Consider the following 20,275-nt stretch of genomic DNA (forward strand, 5'->3'; position numbering starts at 1 on the left):
GATCTCTATTCTTCTCTGGTGCCTCACATGTAGACATCTTTGCACACATTTAATGGGTCCGAACCAGACAAACACAAAGTCGAAATTGTTCTCTCGTCATCAACATTTCTGCAACAAAGTCTATTCCTGCCATTAACACAGTTATATAACATTGTCACCATTTCTCACCTTTTATAAATAATTTAGTTTACTTGGCTCTCTGTGTGTGTGGTCTCATTCAAGTTATTAATTTTTTTAGACACCTTGTAAATGAAGGGTGTTGTTTTCCAATATTATTTGTATTATCTCTTGGTTTATTTTCTTATATTTTTATTTTATTCCTAATTCTTTATAACTTTACTCTAATGCGCTTTTTCTCTCTTATCCTTTCTCACTTATTCTACTGCGTACTATGTTTATCTACCCTTCGCACTATGAGTCTTATGCCTCAGATACTAGAAAATTTATTTAATTTAGACTGCACCACTAATATTTAATTAGCATAAAACTCAATAATAATACTTCTGGCAGATTTCTCTCTATAACACAAATTCCTTCAATAAAACTTTACAAACAGTCGTGGTCTATTCTTTTACTTAACTTTATACTTAGACTATGTCACTTAGTTTCCCACTTACAAATCCGATTTATTTAGGAACAGTGCAGTTGTAAAAATAAACAATCAGGCTGCACTCCTTTAACAAAAAAATCAAAACACATTTTATTTACATTACTATGAAATATACATGAATTAAACAATAGGGAGATTGCTTTCTCTATCCATCTATAAAAATTCTATAGCATAAATTAGAACCTTTTTATTTCAACAATAATTTATCTCTAACTCAAAAACTTATTTACTCTCTGCTTACAATTTTCACTTATTAAAATCCTAGTTTACTTGTAAAGAGGTTAGCTACCTCTCTGTTAAGTTACTTTTACAAACTTTATATCAACTTCAAATATGCCAATAGATTCTCTTAATGACACTTCTTGTTACTGTTAATCTAAATCTTAATTGTATAACTAAAACACATTATAAGAGGAATTATACAAAGGTATTTAACTTACAAAAGCTCAGTTTTGCACATTTAGTCAAAGGTCTTGCACAAAAATTTCTAAGACAATTCTCTCATCTCAGGTGTTTACTTCAGGAAATCTGGCTTCAGAAATATCTCATCGGGAACATAGCGAGCTGTGGACTCGTACAGCTCCAGTAATGGTTATTCTCCCACGGCAAAAAGAATAAAATTCCGAGTGAAGGTGCTTCGGGTAATTTGCCTCGCCTTATCTCCTCTGCTTGGGCTCACCGAAAATGTCTGAACTATTGCCTCTTTTGTCTGCTGTCAACCAGGATCCCTCTCTCTGGACTGGAAATTTTTCTCTGGCAATTTGAAGCCCTGTCTGCAGCCTAGAAGCTCTGTCTCTGCAACTGCTTGAAGCGGGAAGCTCTTCCCGCCAAAATCAGGTTCTATTTTAATAAGTGGTAATTTGGTATCGTAATCAGGCATGACTCAGGTTCAGGAAAATATGACATGTTTATTGGAATATCTAAAACACAATACAAAATTCATACACTTAATTATGTTCAATACTAAATAAACTCGAACTAAGAGATTAACACATTCGAACTAATTAAAACTTATAAGGCATGCTAAACACTGTAATTATGCATTGGGATACAAATCAAATTATAATAAGTTAAGCTAAATTCCTTCTAGCAGTATTACTCGTAAGAACAAACTATCAACCATTCTAATGTTACCGAGACTCTAAATTCTACCCTTCGTATCGCATTAAGTTAATTCTATCACATACAAGTTACAAAATTCTCTTCTAAACAATTCTTCTTACTCACAAATGAGGTTAACTTTCTAAATAGTGACTGTCCACAGATTCCTTATTATAAAGTTCTTAATTTCATAATTCTAAACAGTCTTCTTTCTTCTAATGAACATTCACACAAAATTAGAAGAATAGCACCTTACCAACCTTTTTTCTCTGCGTCGTTCTGCACCACGTGTTTGCCTGGATATTTCTCATCTCTTTTGACTGTCTATATGCCAGCGTAGGGGTTACGCTGTCTTCATTCTTTCTGCCGGAAATGCACTCAAAATCCTTGCGTTTCAGGAACAACTCGATGGGGCTTTCCAGCGACGGCTCGATTCTGCTAGGACTTGAATTTTCTTCCTTCAGCTTTGCATAGAATCCAGCTTCATTTCTTTACGAATGCTCGCTGCCTGACATCACAGACTTCATCCCCCCCCCCTTTACGCGAAACTGCCCACCAACTTCCAAACCACCCAACAGGAAAAACGATACGACAAGTGATCAAGAAAAAACCTCTTGTTCCAGACTCAACCCCCTTTTATACTCCTTTAGAGGGCCCTCTTTTTTAGCCCCTTTTTGCACACGAACCTTACTAATTTCACCCTTTGGCTTATCCTTCATTTCTACGATGCTGATATACTCGGATTCATGGAATACATGGTTATGTGATTTTCCGAATAAGCTATACCCGCCAGCGATACGCTGTATGCGTGTAGCTTTAGGCCTTCCAGGAATTAATACTTAACAGCTTTATGATGACTCACAATAGATTTTACATAGCTTGAGTAAGGCTTAAATTTAATTCACATTATCCCTCTTTTTAAAGACATACAAAATGAAATCTTAAATTAATCACAATAGCTTAAATATAAGGTGCTTAAATAAAGAATACAAATTTTTACATAAAGTGAGGAAGTTTCACTTTTAATTACAACTGATGTGCAGATCTTTCTCTATGTTTGCCATTTTTATATGTTAGACCCTAAATGAATGATTTCTATCCAAGATTCCTTCATTTAGGATCTAACAAAGGTAAAATACTGATGATTTTCACTTTCTTACTCTTCACTTTTGCCTCTTCCAACAACCCTTTCATATCCTCTCTGATAATGAACTTATCGGTAATTAAGTGATTAGTACCTATTACAATCTCATTTACTTTTCTGTTTTTGAATTGCTTCCTTTATATTCTTAATTTTCACTCCAGGAAAACTCGAAGTTATAACTCGCTCATCAGTAGCATGTTTTATTATAGGGTCACCATACCAAATAACATATTTCTTTTTACAAACATCACTTACCTGATTTCTGTTACTTCCTGACTTATTTGTTTCCGTGCATTGTTGTTTCTTATTTGGCTGCCTTAATTTTCTTTTTCTCCCTATGCTCATTTAAATGCCTCTTGACTTTTTGTAATTCCTGTGCTGTCTCTTTGATTTTCTGCTTTAAATTTGCTATTTTGGAAGTTAATTCATTTTCATTAACCTCCTCCACATCTCCAATAACCTCGTTAGCAGGGCTAACCTTCCTGCTCTTGCCTGTGGTGTGTTCTTCTTAGCATTATGTTTCTTGTGCATTTTTTTGGCATCATTTTAAACTTATAGTTATTATTGAAATGTCTTAATAAAAATATGTTATAAAATACTAAATACAATAAAAACACTAAAATCGACACTAATAGACTATAAAACACTAATTTTCTAAGTGAAAAACAGACAAAAATCACCAATTTCACACGAGTGCTAAATTCACTGTTCGCAGGTTTTTCTATCTGGTTGTTTGATTATTGTAACTGAGACGTTCACATATCACAAAATTCTGCACTAGGAGTTGAGTCCTATTTGTATGAACGAAAAGAAGGGTCTGGTGACAGAATTGTAACTCCCCCTTCTCTGGGATAATAGTTCTTAGAGACCCTTAATATCTTGAATTTCAGAATTGAGGATCACATTTAGAATAAACAGGATGTGTTTGTAGAAACTTTTATGGCTTATATTCATAAAAAAATATAGAATTTTATTTTCTGATTTAATTTCATCCATAGTAAGAGACTTCATCAGGGAGACAGACTGGTAACTTCATTCAAAACATGAATCATAAAGTATGTACATACTAGCTTGTGTCTCACTCACAGATGAGTTGTTAGAATTCAAAGGAACAATTGTGAAAGTTGAGTAGATAAAAAATAATAATTTAAAAAAAAAAACATTCTGAACAATTAATAGTAATCAATTCCCAAAACGTTGAGATTGGTATACAGTCAGAGTGGTTAAGGTTCAGACACTTACTTAGCATGTTTCAGACAATTCTTTAGAACTAGACAAAGATTCTTATTCTAGCAGGTTCAAATTTGTTCATCTTTTTTTTCTTGAAACATGTGAAACACTGTATGCCAATCTCCAAGTTTTGGGAAGTGATTATTATTAATTGTTCATAATTTTTTTTAATTCTTTTTTTTTTTTAATTTTATTATTTTCTATCTACTTTTACAAGTGTAAAAGTAGATAGAAATTGAAACTGGAATATGAGCTAGAAAGCTCATGCTTTGTGACTCATTATTATGATTCATGTTTTGATATTTATATATTTATTTATTATTTATTACACGTTTAGGTCCTAAAAGTTTCTGTAAATACTCATCATTGTCATCATTCTAAGGGATAGTCCTCTGTTGCTATGGAGAACTCCCTCTTCCATGTCATCCTATTTCCATCTTTCCTCTTTAGTATTATCTCTTCTGATTAATCTAAACACCTCCTCTAGTAATGTATATTTTGGCTGTTCTTTTCTTCTTTCCCCTTGTATCTTCCCATTTTAATACAGTTATAATCCATTCATTGTGTTCCCACATGTGTCCCAGAAATTTCATCTTTCTTTCTATGATTCTGCTCTCTTTTAATATGAAAAAAAGTTTTTTTTTCTTTCTCTCCAATTTATTTCTGGCAATACTTTCCAACAGTACATTTCAAATCTTCAATTCTTTTCCTTTCTTAGGGATACTTGAATTTGAAACACCTAGTATGTTTAGTACACATGTTCCATTAAAAGTAATAATAAACAAATGTTTCTTGAACTACAGATAGGATTTGCTTCTTTAATTAGTAAGCTTATGCTATTTATGGTAGTTTCAACACATCTGTGGAATGCTTGTTTTATTTTATTTTTTTCAAAAATATCATAGTAGCAATGCTTATAATCAGTGCTTTTTTTCTGGTGGTACGCAAAGGTACGCAGTACTGGCACCTTTTTTCTTAAGTTTTTAAAAATTTGCAATTAATCGACAGCAAAATGTATTATAAATATTCCGGTAGATGGTACTGTGTTCACGAATTGAATTTTCAGTTTTGATTACTCGTAAGTTGGTATCCTGTTTTCCTGTTTCATAGCTTGATAAGCAACCGGAAACAGGAAGTTGTGTTCACTTCTGATTGCTTCCAATATCAGTTTATTAGTTCTACATTCATTCTGCAACAGGCAGGTGTTCACGTGAGTTTTAAATTAATCTAAGTTAAATCAGTGCAATCATTGTTCAAAAATGAGTAAAATAAGTAGTTACTTTATGCCAATGAGTAAAAAAAGGAAGGCTGAAGAAGCAGAAATTGTTGAATCTACTTGTGATCCTGTAAAACAGAAAACTAGCACCGAAAATACACTTGGTGAAAGAGGATCATGAGACCAAGCCTGAAGATCCATGTGGTCTAGAGGAAGCAGATTCTGATAATGATTGGCCCAAATGTTGGACATTTTTGCAGAAAAATGACTTCTGTGAGAGAAACGAGTGGCTGTATGTCAAGAATAAAATGTTGGGCTGTAAAGTGTGTCGTGATGTCGGAAGTCTTGCTGTTAATAAACACATGGGAACGAAAATTTCAGCAGAGTGGACAAATGGTAAAATCAGTCATTTTGGAGAATTTCGCAAACAACAGTTAATGTCATTAAGAAAAAAAGATTTACGATCATAAGGAGAGTGCAGCGCACAAAGCGTGCCAATAAAACAACACGACGAGGGTATATCTGAGGATATGTTAAAAGTGTGGAAGTTGCTGTAATAACATCTTCATAGTGAGTACCGGCACCTTTTTTTCCAGAAAAAAAGCACTGATTATAATTATAATTTTTCAATAGTTTCTTAAGAAATTACCAGATGTCATGTTACAAATAGAAATATTAATAGGGAACTGATGATTGTATGGCTCTTGTGTCTCCTCATGATGTAGAAGCTGGAGTATCTATTGTTAAGGATCGACCTGCTCCATTATGGTAAGTGCGTAGTTCAATTATTAATAAATTGTATTATAATAAATTATGACAGCAATAAAGATCGTGTAGCAAGGGATGAGGATTCCCTTAAGTAAAAGTTGTAAGAATGACAAGATTGGAGTAAACCCATCAGTGACTTCAGTATCTACTATTGTTGCTTCGAAAATGATGAAAACTGTAATACATATAACATGAAATGTATTAAATCTCTTTCAAAAAGGCAAACTATAACATATTAAAGAAATGGAAGGAATGAATATCGGCCTTCTTGGATTAAGTGAGGCAAAACAGATAGGATCTGGAGAGAGGTAAAGACAAATACCCACACTTTAAATGATGGCAAAAGCCAACATGAAAATAGAACCAGAATATTAATGGACAGTTATACTGCAAAATCTTTAAAAACCTTATAGTTCATCGACATATTATGATTAAGTTGAAAGCCACACTAATTGCTCTATGCTGCAGATACATGCCTTTATCTGATATCATCATCCAAATGGTGAAATTGTAAGATTGTATGAAAAGATGCAATAAGCATTAAAATGGGTGAAATCAGTTTTTGTTTTTTTGTGAAGATTGATTTCCTTCAGGCTCCAAAATTAGGGCTAAACACTCGTGTGCTTTCTATTGGGGATAAGAGGTATTCGTGGGTTTATATTTAAAACAAAAAAAAAAGACCTGTGTAGTCCTGTTGAAGTGGTGTTTTTGTATCCATAGTGCTAGGCCTCTCAAAGAATTTTCTGAGTTTGATTCTAGTCGTGGATTAGAGGAATTTTTCTAACTCTTTCTTCAACTGGTACTCAAGTTAGTTTATCTGGCAAGGACAATAAATTTAGTTTAATCCTTTATCCAAGTGTGAGCAAACAAAGTTTGTGCCTGAAAGTATTTTCAGGACTGGGGTAAGGTGGTACAACACCGAGCAACTCGTTGCAAAGGTGGAGCAAGCTTACATCTCTCCTATCTCAGTATCTCCCATAATGCAAAACACATCTCCTTGCGGATATGTATAATGTTATGCATTAAGGGAAGGGCCAGTACCCAGACTAGTTTCGACCTTTATTGCAGTCTCTCCAGTGGAAGCCAGGCCCAAATGTGGAGATACCAGGCAGAAGCAACAGCAAGGTCATCTCTACCTATAGGAGTTGCCATAAGGTGTGCCACCTTTTGAAGAGACCTCAATAAAGGTCAAAACTAGTCTGGGTAGTGGCCCTTCCCTTAATGCATAACATTATATATTTAACTTGACATTATACTTGGTTTAAGACCTTATACTCTCACACCCAATATATATAGTCTAACTGGTGCAGTTATTAAACAAATAAATTTGTTAGACTATAGAGCATGAGAGATAAGAGAAATAAATAGTGGCAGCAGTTCATAGCTTTAGTCAGTCAACCATTAACGATAGTTAATTAAAAGAAGATACAAAGGCAAAGTAGGGTAGTGGAAGTACGTAGTATAACAAAAGGCTCAACCGACAAGTATACTGAATGTATGACCGCAGTTTTTATAGTAGATATCAGTCACCCACTGCAGTTGTAATCTCTGAACTTATTCACTATATCTCTGGGATGTTGTTTGTAACTTTTTGAATTGGTTCCACAGTCTATGAACCACGGAATTGGCATACAACTATCTTGCTATCTCCACCTGACTTTGGCTGACCTCTGTTCTTATGATGAGTTGCTACCTGAATTCATCTGTTAAATTATGTCTTACAGTCGTAATCAGGAATCCAGACACGAAATAGAAAAATACACCGAAATGTCCACTTCTATTCTATGACTCATTTGCATATACTACTGACCATGGCATTCATTTCTATATAATAATTAGACTCAATGTCCTTTTCACATAATGTACCTGACTTAGATGTTTTTTCTCTTTCTCCCAAGTTATTGTAATTTTTCTCTTTCCTAATATGAAATTTCCCATATGAAAATCATCTGTGACTTTATTGCAGAAAGTCAGAAAATTACTATTATAAGACATCTTCACAAAGCCATGCTGTTCTTAATAATGTTATATCTTTTTCATCCCTTGCTAATTCTGTCATTGCCCACATTTTCCAATATCTTAACCACTACTCATGTAGTACATGAGTATTTCATGAGTGGTGTCATTAAAGTATTGGAAGTGGTAGTGGTTATACTGCTGGTCTTTAATTTGCTACCTCCATTTTGGAACCTTCTTTAGGGCACAGGTTCTTAAACTTTTTTAATCTGTGATCCCTCTTTCTTTAAAAAAAAAAAGGGATCGTGGCCAGAATAGAAATACTCTAATGGGAATTCTCTGCCATTGCTGACTTAAACAACTTGATTATGAGCACTGTAATCTTTTTGCATTTTCTCACAATACATCCAGTGCCTGTTGGCTTGCCCTTGTTGTGTATTTAAATGAGCACAGCTAGGAAACATTCAGACATATTCTAGGGTTTATATTCAAATATATATATATATTATTATCTGAGATCTCCAGGGAGTCAAGGACTCGTTGAGAGAGGCTGTACATCACCCAAACCAGCTGTCGTACCTTCATTTAATTCATTCACACTAGATGCACTCACTCACTCACTGCTCTGTGAAAGAAAAACCTAGCTCTTACCCTTTTCTCGACTGCAAACAAACTTAACTTCCATGAATGCCCTGTGTTCTCTCCCCATCTTCTATATAAAGAAAAATTTCATCAGACAATATCCTATAACATCCATTCAGATGTTTTAGAACTCTATCATATCACCCCTTTCTCCTGTTTACCAGAGTTAGTAATCTACATACACAAAAATCTGTCCTATTAATCTAAATCTCATAATCCCCACATAATCTTTGTAACTCTCCTTTGCACCCTTTCTGCAGCTTCTTTATACCCTTGGAACCAGAGAGATCAAATCTTCATTAATAATAATCAAGTGCAATCTTATCAAGGCCTTATAACTTCCTTATCCTTACATGTAATGCTATGCTTCAAAATCACAATTATCCTTTGAGTTGTATTTGTAACTTTTTCTGCGTGACCTTTGAACATTAAATTACTATCTACCATTATGCCAAGATCCTTAGCCTTATCTGATTCTTGTAGCATAACCCTGCTAATATAATGTGCAACTGGAAATATCATCATTCCAAAGTGAGAACTTGACACTTACTAATAACAAACTGATAGCCATTTTTGTTTGCCCAACTTTCCAGCACATTCAAATCATTTTCTAAGTGCTGGATATCAATAGCATTCCTGATTTTCCTGCCTGTCTTCACATCATTGGCATACAATTGCACATCTCCAGTTAGACCCTTCCTAATGTCATTAATGTAAAGATTGAACAACAGTGGCCCCAAGGACTGAACCTCAGGGTATACCACTGCTCACTTAAATCTGTCAGATTCACACCCACCATATATCACTTTTTGATATCTGTCTGTCAGCTATTCACTGATCCAAGTCAAGAGTTTATATTCCAATTCCATATTCTCTAGTTTTTGCAACAGCCTTTCGTGTGGTCCTATCATTGTCCTGAGAAGCCAACATTATCAAAGTGTATCCATTCCTGTTATCCAACCTGACTGTAGCATGTTATAAAATGTGAGCAAATTGCTAAAGCATGATTTTCCTTGAGTAAACAATGCTGCTGCTTCAAGAGTATAGCTTGTTTGTCTACCCATTTCTGTATGCGAGTTCTTACCAACTCCTCTAAAATCTTCACTGCCACACCAGAGATAGGTTGCTAGTTTGACATGCCATTTTTGCACCACTCTTGTACATTGTAATTGTTATATATTCCTTCCATTCCTGTGGTGGTATCATTGCTGAGCTGAGACTCAAGTTATATGTGAAAGGTCTAGCCATTTCATTTAAACATTCATTTAGCAAGCATGCCGATATTCCATCTATCCCTATTGATAGATTCTTACCCAAGTTATGCAACAGCTCTTCCACCTAATTTTCATGCACCTCTAACTCTTCATTCAGTGTAGCAGTAGCGCTGTGTGCCATGTTACATCACCTGGTTGATATATCTTAGCAAAGTGAACACTCATTAATTGAACAATCGTATTAGCTTCTGACACTAGAGTACCACTGTTGAAAGTGTTTCCACTTGGTTATACTATAAATTAAAGATACCAAAAAATTATATACTTGGTTTAATCCTTTATCCAAGTGTAAGCAAACAAGTTTCCATCTGAACTATTTTCAGGACTGGGGAAACTCGTAGTAAAGGTGTATTACTTCACATCGCCTTCCTTAGTATCCCATAAGGCAAGTGATGTGAAGTTATACACCTTTATTACGAGTTTCCCCAGTCCTAAAAAATAGTTCAGGGCAAACTCATTTGCTTACACTTGGATAAAGGATTAAACCAATTATATACTGTATTTTTCGGACCATAAGAAGAACCTTTTTACATAGAAAAAATGACTGAAAATTGGGGTGCGTCTTATGGTCTGAAGGTAACATTAAAATACGAATATTTACACTGTACCAAAGCTGTTAGCAAAGTTCAATTACTGGCACAATATGTTAATAAAATTAGTAAGTATGCCACTCAAGGTACCTAAGTTATCTCGCTGCATGTGAGTGAATCACTTATTTAGAGCATCAATAGTCATTAGTGTATAAACATATGCACTTTTGTACAGTTCATTTGAATTATTTTTTATAAGTTGTTAAAATTTTTATCTTAAAATTAGAAAAAATGAGTGTAAAACAAAAAAGACTTTCAGATAACGTGAGTTATAAATTAAATGTGATAAATTATGCAAAACAATATGGAAACAGAGCAGCAGAAAGACATTTTGGTCCACCACCAACAGAAAAAATGGTTCGTGAGTGGAGAAAACACGAGGAACAATTAAAACTGCTATGTAAACACAAAAAACACATTCCATTCGCACCTAGAAAAATGGCCAGAATTAGAAGTAGAAGAGACAATTATAAAGTCATTTAAGAAATGCGGGATAAGTAATGTGATGGATGGTACCGAAGATGATGCAGTTTTTGAAGGGAGGGACAACAATAAAATTCCATTAGCAGTTGCCCATCGTTTCACTTCAAAAATGATCATTTTCGTAGAAACAGATATTCCCGTGTTTCGATGATTTGTTACCCAATTTTTCATTTGAAAAATTGGGTAACAAATCATCGAAACACGGGAATATCTGTTTCTACGAAAATGATAATTTTTGAAGTGAAACGATGGGCAACTGCTAATGGAATTTTAGATTTTACCGAATCACTGTTTTGGTGCTTTAGATTTATGAAAAGACACTGGTTATGCATGCTTACAAAAACCACTCTAGCCCAAAAAATGCCAGCTGACTATGAAGCTAAAATTATAGAATTCTATAGATTTGTCATATCAGCAAGAAGGAAATTTAACTTTGAGCTTAATCAAATTATGAACATGGATGAAGTGCCTCTAATTTTTGATGTTCCTTCAAATCGGACAGTAGATTCAAAAGGCACCAAATTAATAGTGATCAAAACAACATGTCACGGAAAAACTCACTACACTGTAGTTTTAGCTTGTTGCACGGACAGAACAAAACTACATCCAATGTTAATCTTCAAGAGAAAAACGTTACCGAGAGATGAAATTCCTCGTGGCATTATCCACATTCAAGATAAAGGCTGGATGGACGAAACAAGAATGAAATTATGGATACAAAAGATATGGGAAAACCTCCAGGTTCGTTGTTTAAAAAGCCTGCAATGTTAATGTGGGATCAATTCAGAGCACATAAAACAGAATTAACCAAGAAGCTTCTAAAAGAAATGAATACAGAATTAGTCATTCCTGGAGGCCTTACAAGTCAATTACAACCCTTGGATGGATCTATTAATAAACCATTCAAAAATTTTATGCGGGAAAAGTGGAACAAATGGATGGCAAAGCCAAATCATGATGTTACAGCAACAGGATGTATGAAATGGCCAACAATTTCAGAAGTATGTACCTGGGTGAAAAATTCATGGGAAGCTGTGAAAGAAGAGACAATTATAAAGTCATTTAAGAAATGCGAGATAAGTAATGTGATGGATGGTACCGAAGATGATGCAGTTTTTGAAGGGAGTGACAACAATAGTTCAGATGGAAGTAATACAATACAAACGGTGACATTAACGAGACGAGTGATAGTACTGAGAGTGAAGATGAACTGAATATCGCTAATACAAATGATTGTAACAATAAATAAAAATTAAGTAAGAATTTGTAAATATCTTTATATAATAAAATATTTTTTTCTAAAAATCATCTCATAAATTTGGGGTATGTCTTATCGTCCAAAAAATATGGTAATTTCTTGGTATCTTTAATTTATTTTATACTAAAGTACCATCTGCATTCAGTAAAGTTATTCTTCCACATTCATTCTTTCTTTTGTTTGCAGCATAATTAAACTTCTTTTGATGATTGCCTTTAGCTTGCTTGTATAGCCAATTTCTTTACATATTCCAATTTGGCTTTCTGCACAATACTCATTACTTTTTTTTGGCCTGAGCTTTTTACGTTTCATAATTCCTCTCACTGTTATTCTCATGATATTTTTTCACATCATCTTCTGGTGAATCTTCTGTTTAATAAGGTTGCACATCCATTTCACTATTATTCTTTTTTAACTTATTTATTCATTAACACTAAGGATACATTCGGATATTGCCTCATTTAAACACTTTCTTTTTCAAAGATTCCCATGCATTGCTGACGTTTTTCCCATTCAGTAACTGGTACCATGGGAACAAAGATAGAATTCTTCTAAGTTGATTATAATTTAGAGGTTTGTAGTTCAGCATGTAACCCGTTCTACTGAGAACATCAGTATGATTAGATGCTTTCTAGGGAAGGATGGCATAATCACTATCACCAACTGGTGGTAAAATAGTCATATTCTTAACAGAAACTTCTTCTAACGCTACGAACAAATTAACACTCTTTGATCTCAAGTTCCTTCTTTCACATGCTGCTTGAGAAAGTTGTCTCTCAAAAATTCAGTAAATTCCCCTTCATTCTTATCACTAGTTTCTCTTCTATACAACCAATGTTTGGATAATTAGTCACCCATAATGATCAATCACTCATTTTTTATTATTATTACGTAACACCTCCAGGGAGTCTAAAGACTCATCGAGGGAGGGCACCTACTCTACAGCACTGTCTCCACCGTTACAAAGAACCACAACTACACCAAAGCCATCTACTGCCCACCACCACTGGTATTTTCACAGACAATCACAAACATTCATGCCCACGACTGGATCTGAACCCTCAGCCTTTTGGCTGGAGAGCAGATATGCTAACCACTTGGCCAACCAGGCCGGCAATTTAATATCCATAAGCCTAAATTGGTGATGCATTTCTTCATCCTCTGCAACTGAGCTTCCAGGTCTGTAGCAATGCCCTCCCATATAGGGTCTAATAACCATTGCCTTTGATTTCCAGATTTTTTTTATTGGTTATAAGTGGTTCAGGATATGCATTTATATCTGTGTGGAAATGAATTTCTTTTAATTTAAATTAAAGCCCCCCATTAGTCATTATCAAATTAGTAAATTATTATTATTAGTCATAATGCTATAATATATTGTTATTTTATTTATTTTCACATTATTGATATAACACACATCTGGTCCCCAGAATTTGAAGGGGATAAATTAACTGTGGAAAGGGTACAAAGGCAGATAACAAAGATGGTGTTGGGACTGTACAATGTTAGTTATGAGAATCGGCTGAAGGAGTGTGGACTGCAGAGTTTGGTGGATAGAAGAAGGAGGGGTGATATGATTGAGATTTTTAAACTGTTGAGAGGTGGTTACAGGGTTGACACTGGGGGAGTTCTTTTGCTTGGTTGAACAGCTGGAAGGAGTCATGACAAGGGGCCATCCCTGGGAGTTATGAAAGGAAACTGTGAGAAAGAGGGTGAGGAGTGGTTTCTTTGCATATAGGGTGGTTGAACCATGGAATGTATTGCCTGATGGAGTGGTGAGAGCGAGAACGGTCAATGCGTTTAAGGAGTGGTATGATAGACTTTGTGTTTCTTAAAAAAGGACCTCCCACGATGACTCTTTTGACTCCATGGAGGCCTGAATAATAATAATAGCACAGAATGATAAGAAAATGTTTATTAACTTATTTGCTGATATTTCGCTGGTATTATATCCAGCATCTTCATAGTACCAAAAAGTTTGTCACAGTGTGTGAAACAAAAACAATTTGGTAAGTGGGACTAGTTTAAAAAAAAAATCGTAATGGACAACACAAGGAACTAAAGTCCTGATTAGGTGCCATCTATGTTGGATAAAGAGAGAAAACAAATATTAATTAGATCTTAAAATGACTATTCCTCCAATTTTTTGTAAATTTATACAGCCATACTTGTTGAGGTTTGGAGTATGTTTTAAAGCTTCTGTTGTTTCCAAGCACATTCTCTCTAACTTATGACTTCTGTGTAGCACTTTCGTTTTCTTCCAGTTGATCCTGTGTGAAGTGGTATCCAAGGCATTGCTCGATACCCGACCTGCCATAATGATAGTGCCGGATGTATTTTTTTATGTTCATAAATGCAGATGTCATCAGTTCTTCCTGTCTGTCTATAGTAAGCCCATGTAACAAGAACAGGGCACATCATAAAATTGTGAAAATAAATTACATGTAGTGTGAAAGTTTGTGAAGTCCTTTTCTTGTTACGTGGGCTTACTATAGACAGACAGGAAGAACTGCTGAATAAGAATAAGCAAAGAATAAGATTTCTAGTTTGTTTTTTAAGTACAATATTAACTGACTTTTACTATATTATATATTTATATTAACACTTTTTTTTTTTAATTATGGAATTTTCTCTTTTTAGGATGGATGATGTAGAGGAGGTAAGTTTTTTATTTTGAATAACATAGTTAAACTGATAATTTAATTTCACTGGTTTGTGATGAAATCTTAAAATGAACAAAATAAGTCTCACATGATTTATTTTTATTTTTAATTTTTTTTATGTAATGCCTACCCACGAAAGGTGTCATTGCTTACCTTTACTATATTAGTACTCTGTGATTTTTTTTTAGGGGGGGGGTGCTTAAAGGTCAAAGCTATATAACTGAGAGGAGACCTCCACATAGCCTTTAAAGGAATGTGGAGAACCGATCAGGGCTTCTGACCTAATTGTATTCTTATTGGTTAAACCAAAATAAAAAATGATGGTACAACATGACAAAAGTTCATGCTGGCTGGGGCGTCACCTGGTTAAACAAGGCCCCCGTTGTTTTCGCCAGGGAACCAGGGAGAACAGCAAAAAATCAGCTACTGGAACAAATCTGAAAACAAACCCCAACTCAACATACCAGAGTTAAAGATCGGTACTATCAACATAAGAAGTCTGAATGGCAAAGAAATGAAGCTAGCTGAAGAATTAGATAAGTACCAGATCAACATAATAGGGATGACTGAAACAAAAAAGACCAAAACTGGTGAAATCTTTCTGAGCAATAAATACAAAATATTATATTCAGGAAATGGCAATAAGGAAAAGAAGGAGTAACCATAGTATTCAACACAAAATACGAGGCTAATCTTCTTGAATGGCAGTCAGTCTCAAGTAGAGTAATGTGGGCAAATATGAGAATGGGAACTGGACAATGAGGCTTATTTGTGCCTATGGTCCCACAGAAGGTTCTACTAAGGTAGAAGTCGGGGAATTTTTTGACGCTTTAGAAAAAGCAACTGACACAATGAAAAAGGAAAAGTTGGTCCTTGTTGGGGATCTAAATAGCAGAGTAGGAAATGATTGTGAGACATACAAAAATATTTTGGGAAAATTTGGAGAAAAGAGCAAAGCAAATAATGGCAAATATCTGTTGGATTTCTGCTCAGGACATGGACTGGTTATTACTAACACCATGTTCCAACATAAAAATGTGCACAAATTCACATGCTAAACAAAAGTCATGGGAGGACTTTGGTAAGAATATAGAAAATAAATATCAAGAAGGTGGCAAAATATTCTGGAGGTTGTTGAAGAAGCTTAGGAATGATAAAGGTGACGTGAAAACGGGAGAAAAAGATATCCTTGAGGTATGGAGTAATTACTTTGAAAAACTGCTAAATGAAACAAACAGTGATGAGTCCTGAGCACAGTGATAAAAAAAACACTGACCAGGCATGCAGTCAGGAATACATATCCATACTTGAAGTAGAAAAAAGCCATCAAAGGCTTGAAATGTGGAAAGGCAGCAGGAGTAGATGTATTCGACCAGAAATGCTGAAGTATGGTGGTATAAGAGTCTTACAGTGGCTGCACTGCATAGTTCAGAAAGCCTGGACAGAGGGACGAATTCCCGATGATTGGAGTAGAGCTCTCATAGTACCCATATATGAAAAGGGAAATGAAACTGAATGTGAGAATTACAGAGGTATTTCCCTACTGAGTGTTCCTGGCAAGATCTATGCAAGTATACTTGCGGAACGGTTGAGAAGAATTGTGGAAGAAAAGCTTGATGAAGAACAAGTTGGATTCAGGCCAAATAGAGGCTGTCAGGATCAGATCTTCACTTTACGACAAATAGTCGAGAAAGCATGGGAATATAACTAAGATCTGTATTTAAATTTTGCCGATTTGGAAAAGGCATATGACAAGGTGCCAAGAGAGAAGCTATTCAATACGCTGCAGTTATATGGTGTCAACGGGACATTATATCAAGCAATGCTTAATCTTTATTTGAGTTGTAAGTCAGCAGTTAGAATTGAAAGAAGTACAGGAAGATGGTTTAATGTTAAATCTGGTGTGAGACAAGGATGTACATTATCCCCTCTGTTATTCATTATCTATATGGATCACATTATGAAGGAAAGTGGTATTGAATATGATATCAAAATTGGAGATGTTAATGTCAGCTCTTTGGTTTATACGGATGATGTTATACTTCTAAATAAATCCACTACAAGTCTGCAAGATTCTCTGACTAAATTGAACAGCTGTTGTAATAGATATGGTATGAAGATCAGCAATAAAAAGACAAAGACAGTGAAAATAGGCAGAATCATTGAAGATGTCGACTGTGTTGTGAATGGAGAACCTGTGGAACAAGTAAAACATTTCAGCTCCTTAGGCACGATTTTTAGTGAAGATGGTAAATTAAATGTAGAAATAGACAACAGAATCAGTAAAGCTGGTATGGTGGGAAGTCAATTGAATAAATTCATATGGAATAAGAGAGAAATTAGTCGGAACACTAAATTAGCTGTATACAAGACAGTGTTCAAACCAGTTTTAACTTATGGATCTGAGAGCTGGGTCAGAAGTAAAAAACACTTGACCAAAGACTAGAGACCACAGATATGAGAGTCCTGAGAAAGATTAGAGGCGTGAACAGATGGCATCAATGGCAATATCATATTAAAAACGAGGATATTAGGAAAGAACTTGGCATTGTCAGTATCCAGGAATGCGCTTTATCAGAGCTAATCTCAGGTGGTATGGTCACTTAAACAGAATGGACAAGGAAAGATTAGCAAAACAAGTATTCTCTGCCAGGTTGGCAGCAAAACGACCCAGAGGAAGACCAAGATATAGGTGGATTGATACGGTACAAAGTGCCTTAGACGATAGAAATATAAGATCTGATAATGTTGGAGTCTTGACAATGTAACAGACTGATTTGGAGGAAAATTGTAGATAGGAAGTTAGTAATGATGTAAATTTTTTCATGTAGTACTATCATATCCTGTACACTCCCATGAGGGTACATGGCAGGAATTTGATGATGATGATGATTTTTTTTTTTACATAATCCAGAAACCTGCTCTGGTGACCAGACATAAGTTGGACTCTCAATTTCATACTGGGCGCAGAAATTGTTTTTCAAAGATATACGCTGCTTTATTATAGATGTGTGTTTGTCATTCCATTTGAGACATCAGTACTATTGGAAATTATGACTCTTGGAACATTAATGGTTTTCCTGCTCATATCCAAGATGGGCTTGACATGTCCATAAAGCATCCGAAGTTACTACAGCTTATAAAAAATGTCAGACAACAAAACCCCCAGGACCTGATGAATAAGGATAGAACTTTGCTGCGAGGTCTGGGATTTTATTTTTCTAGTTATACTGTTTAATTCTTTTCTCTCATCAGGACACATAGCAAGTGAATTTGTAGTAAGCTATACCATCCTCATTCCAAAACCTAGAGATCACACTTTAAGCAGCAGCTGGAGACCTATTTCTCTATTTAATACTGACTACAACAAGATATTTTTCTGCATTGTCAATAACAGGCTTAAAGTGGGAATCAGATCCATAATTAAAAGCATGCAGGTATTGGAGTTCCAGGCCAAGCAGTAGAATTTAATCTGTTTCTTTTATGTGATCTATTCTGCTTAGTTAATATGGAAAAGCAGTCAGTCAATGCCAATGCTAGCAGTAGACCTTACTCAAGCATTTGATGATGTCCAGCATCCCTTTTTGTTCCACATCCTCTAGCAAATTGATGTGAGTAAAAAAGCTGCTATCCATTATCAAAGGAGCATTATGCCAATTCAACTACCTGCCTCCTAGTTAATGGGTTCCTGTCAGACCCGGTCAAAATTCAGAAAGGAGTCAAGCAAGGTTGCCCTTTTAGTCCACTGCTCTTTGCATTGGTTCTTGAATCTTTCTTACAGGAAATCGACAATACAAATGCTGTGCAAGGAATAACAGTTCCTTCAACTATGAAGGAAAATAAGGTATCAGCATATGCCAATGATGTAGTAGGCACCTTGAAGGATAATGATTCCATATATATCTTTTTTTTGGTATTTTGGAAAAATTCAGCAAGATCAATGGCTTAACTACTAATGCAGACAAGACAAAATTAAAAGTTTTTGGAAAGTGGGATCTTGGAGACATTCCTTTTGGACTAAACCCTAAGAGAGAGAACTCCCCATTATACTTGGAATTCCCTTCTCCACTTAACCAATATTACCATTTCAAGAACTCTGAAATCTTAGAAGACTGGAAAATAGGACCACTTTCCTTTTCTTCTAAAGCCATAGTATTTGAAACTATAATCTTTCCTGCTCAATTGTACATAATAAATATTACAGAAATCACAGAAGCTGAATAAAAGCAATTATATAGTAATCTTTAGTTTTATTAATAAAAAAATTGATAAATTATATAGTAAGCCTGTGTAATTTTTTGGGTTCAGGCAATACCAAGAAGTTAAAAAGGAATTTCTTCAACTGTCAAAGAAGCATGATCTTAAATTCTGCTATTTAAGCAATACAGTTTCAAAAATCCATAAAATATTGCAGACCTTCTCCTGTATTACCTGGGTTTTCATCTTTCCCAGTTTGAAATGAATGATTATAGAGGTCCAAAAGCTGAGATTGTTCCTGAATACTACAACATTCTGTGCTTAACTCCAAGACTGTTACAACACTCTGGTACTGACAACAACACTTTCTTTCATAACTTATTGAATTTCGAAGGATATCCTAACAGGAAGGATCTTGCTTGGAGAATTGCATATGGTTGCTTTCAAGTTAATACCATCAAATGTAGGTACTTTAACATCGGAGATCCAATCTGTGTACTTATATATATTATATGTACACATGCATCATTATGAACCGATATGACCTAAGTTATTCATAATGACTATAGCTAGATTTCACGGGACTGATTTCTTGGCTGTATTCAAAAATAAATTATCATTGTTTTCAGGATAACAGATTTAACCGATTTTTCTCTTTTCAGATTCAATATGAAATGACCAAAATTAAGCAAAAGTGTAAGTCACTTCTTGTATTTTTGCAATAACTAGAATAATATTTTGCTTTCTGAATTTTATGTCATAATACATTTTTAAAATATTGCCTTCTATAAATACTTCTGAATTGTTTGGGCTACCTAGATATATCTTTTTGGTATTTCTTGACTAGCTTTCTTTCTAACAAATTAATTATTTGTCATGTTTGATATGCTAAGGTCTTACATTTTGTTCTTCTAAATCAACTTGACTGCATCATTGCATCTCTGCCTTGATCTTCCTCTGGGTCTTTCTTTTCTCTCATATTTAAAATTCATGCTTAAAACTTATTTTGTGAATCTTTCATTACAAATTCTGTTAAGTGGCTATATCATAGGTAAGTTCTTTTACCGATCTTAAATACTAATGATGAGTATTCTTCTAAAATGATATCTTCATTTTAATATTGTTCTGTTATGGATACTATCT

The 20,275-nt window shown here is 34.7% G+C and overlaps 1 protein-coding gene across 1 annotated transcript in view; it reads left to right on the top strand.

Annotated features, from left to right (window-relative positions):
* Syx16 (syntaxin 16) overlaps positions 1 to 20,275 on the top strand; it is a 142,182-nt gene that overhangs the window by 17,391 nt on the left and 104,516 nt on the right. The window contains exons 2-4 of the mRNA XM_090396222.1: positions 5,984 to 6,069; positions 14,913 to 14,931; positions 19,795 to 19,828. Of these exons, the coding sequence (XP_090252348.1) occupies positions 5,984 to 6,069; positions 14,913 to 14,931; positions 19,795 to 19,828 (139 nt within the window). The remainder of the gene's footprint in view (positions 1 to 5,983; positions 6,070 to 14,912; positions 14,932 to 19,794; positions 19,829 to 20,275) is intronic.

The sequence above is a fragment of the Typopeltis vanoorti genome, chromosome 1 (assembly GCF_054136105.1).
Source record: "Typopeltis vanoorti isolate ZY-2024b chromosome 1, IOZ_Tvanoo_1.0, whole genome shotgun sequence".
Lineage (NCBI taxonomy): Eukaryota > Metazoa > Arthropoda > Arachnida > Uropygi > Thelyphonidae > Typopeltis > Typopeltis vanoorti.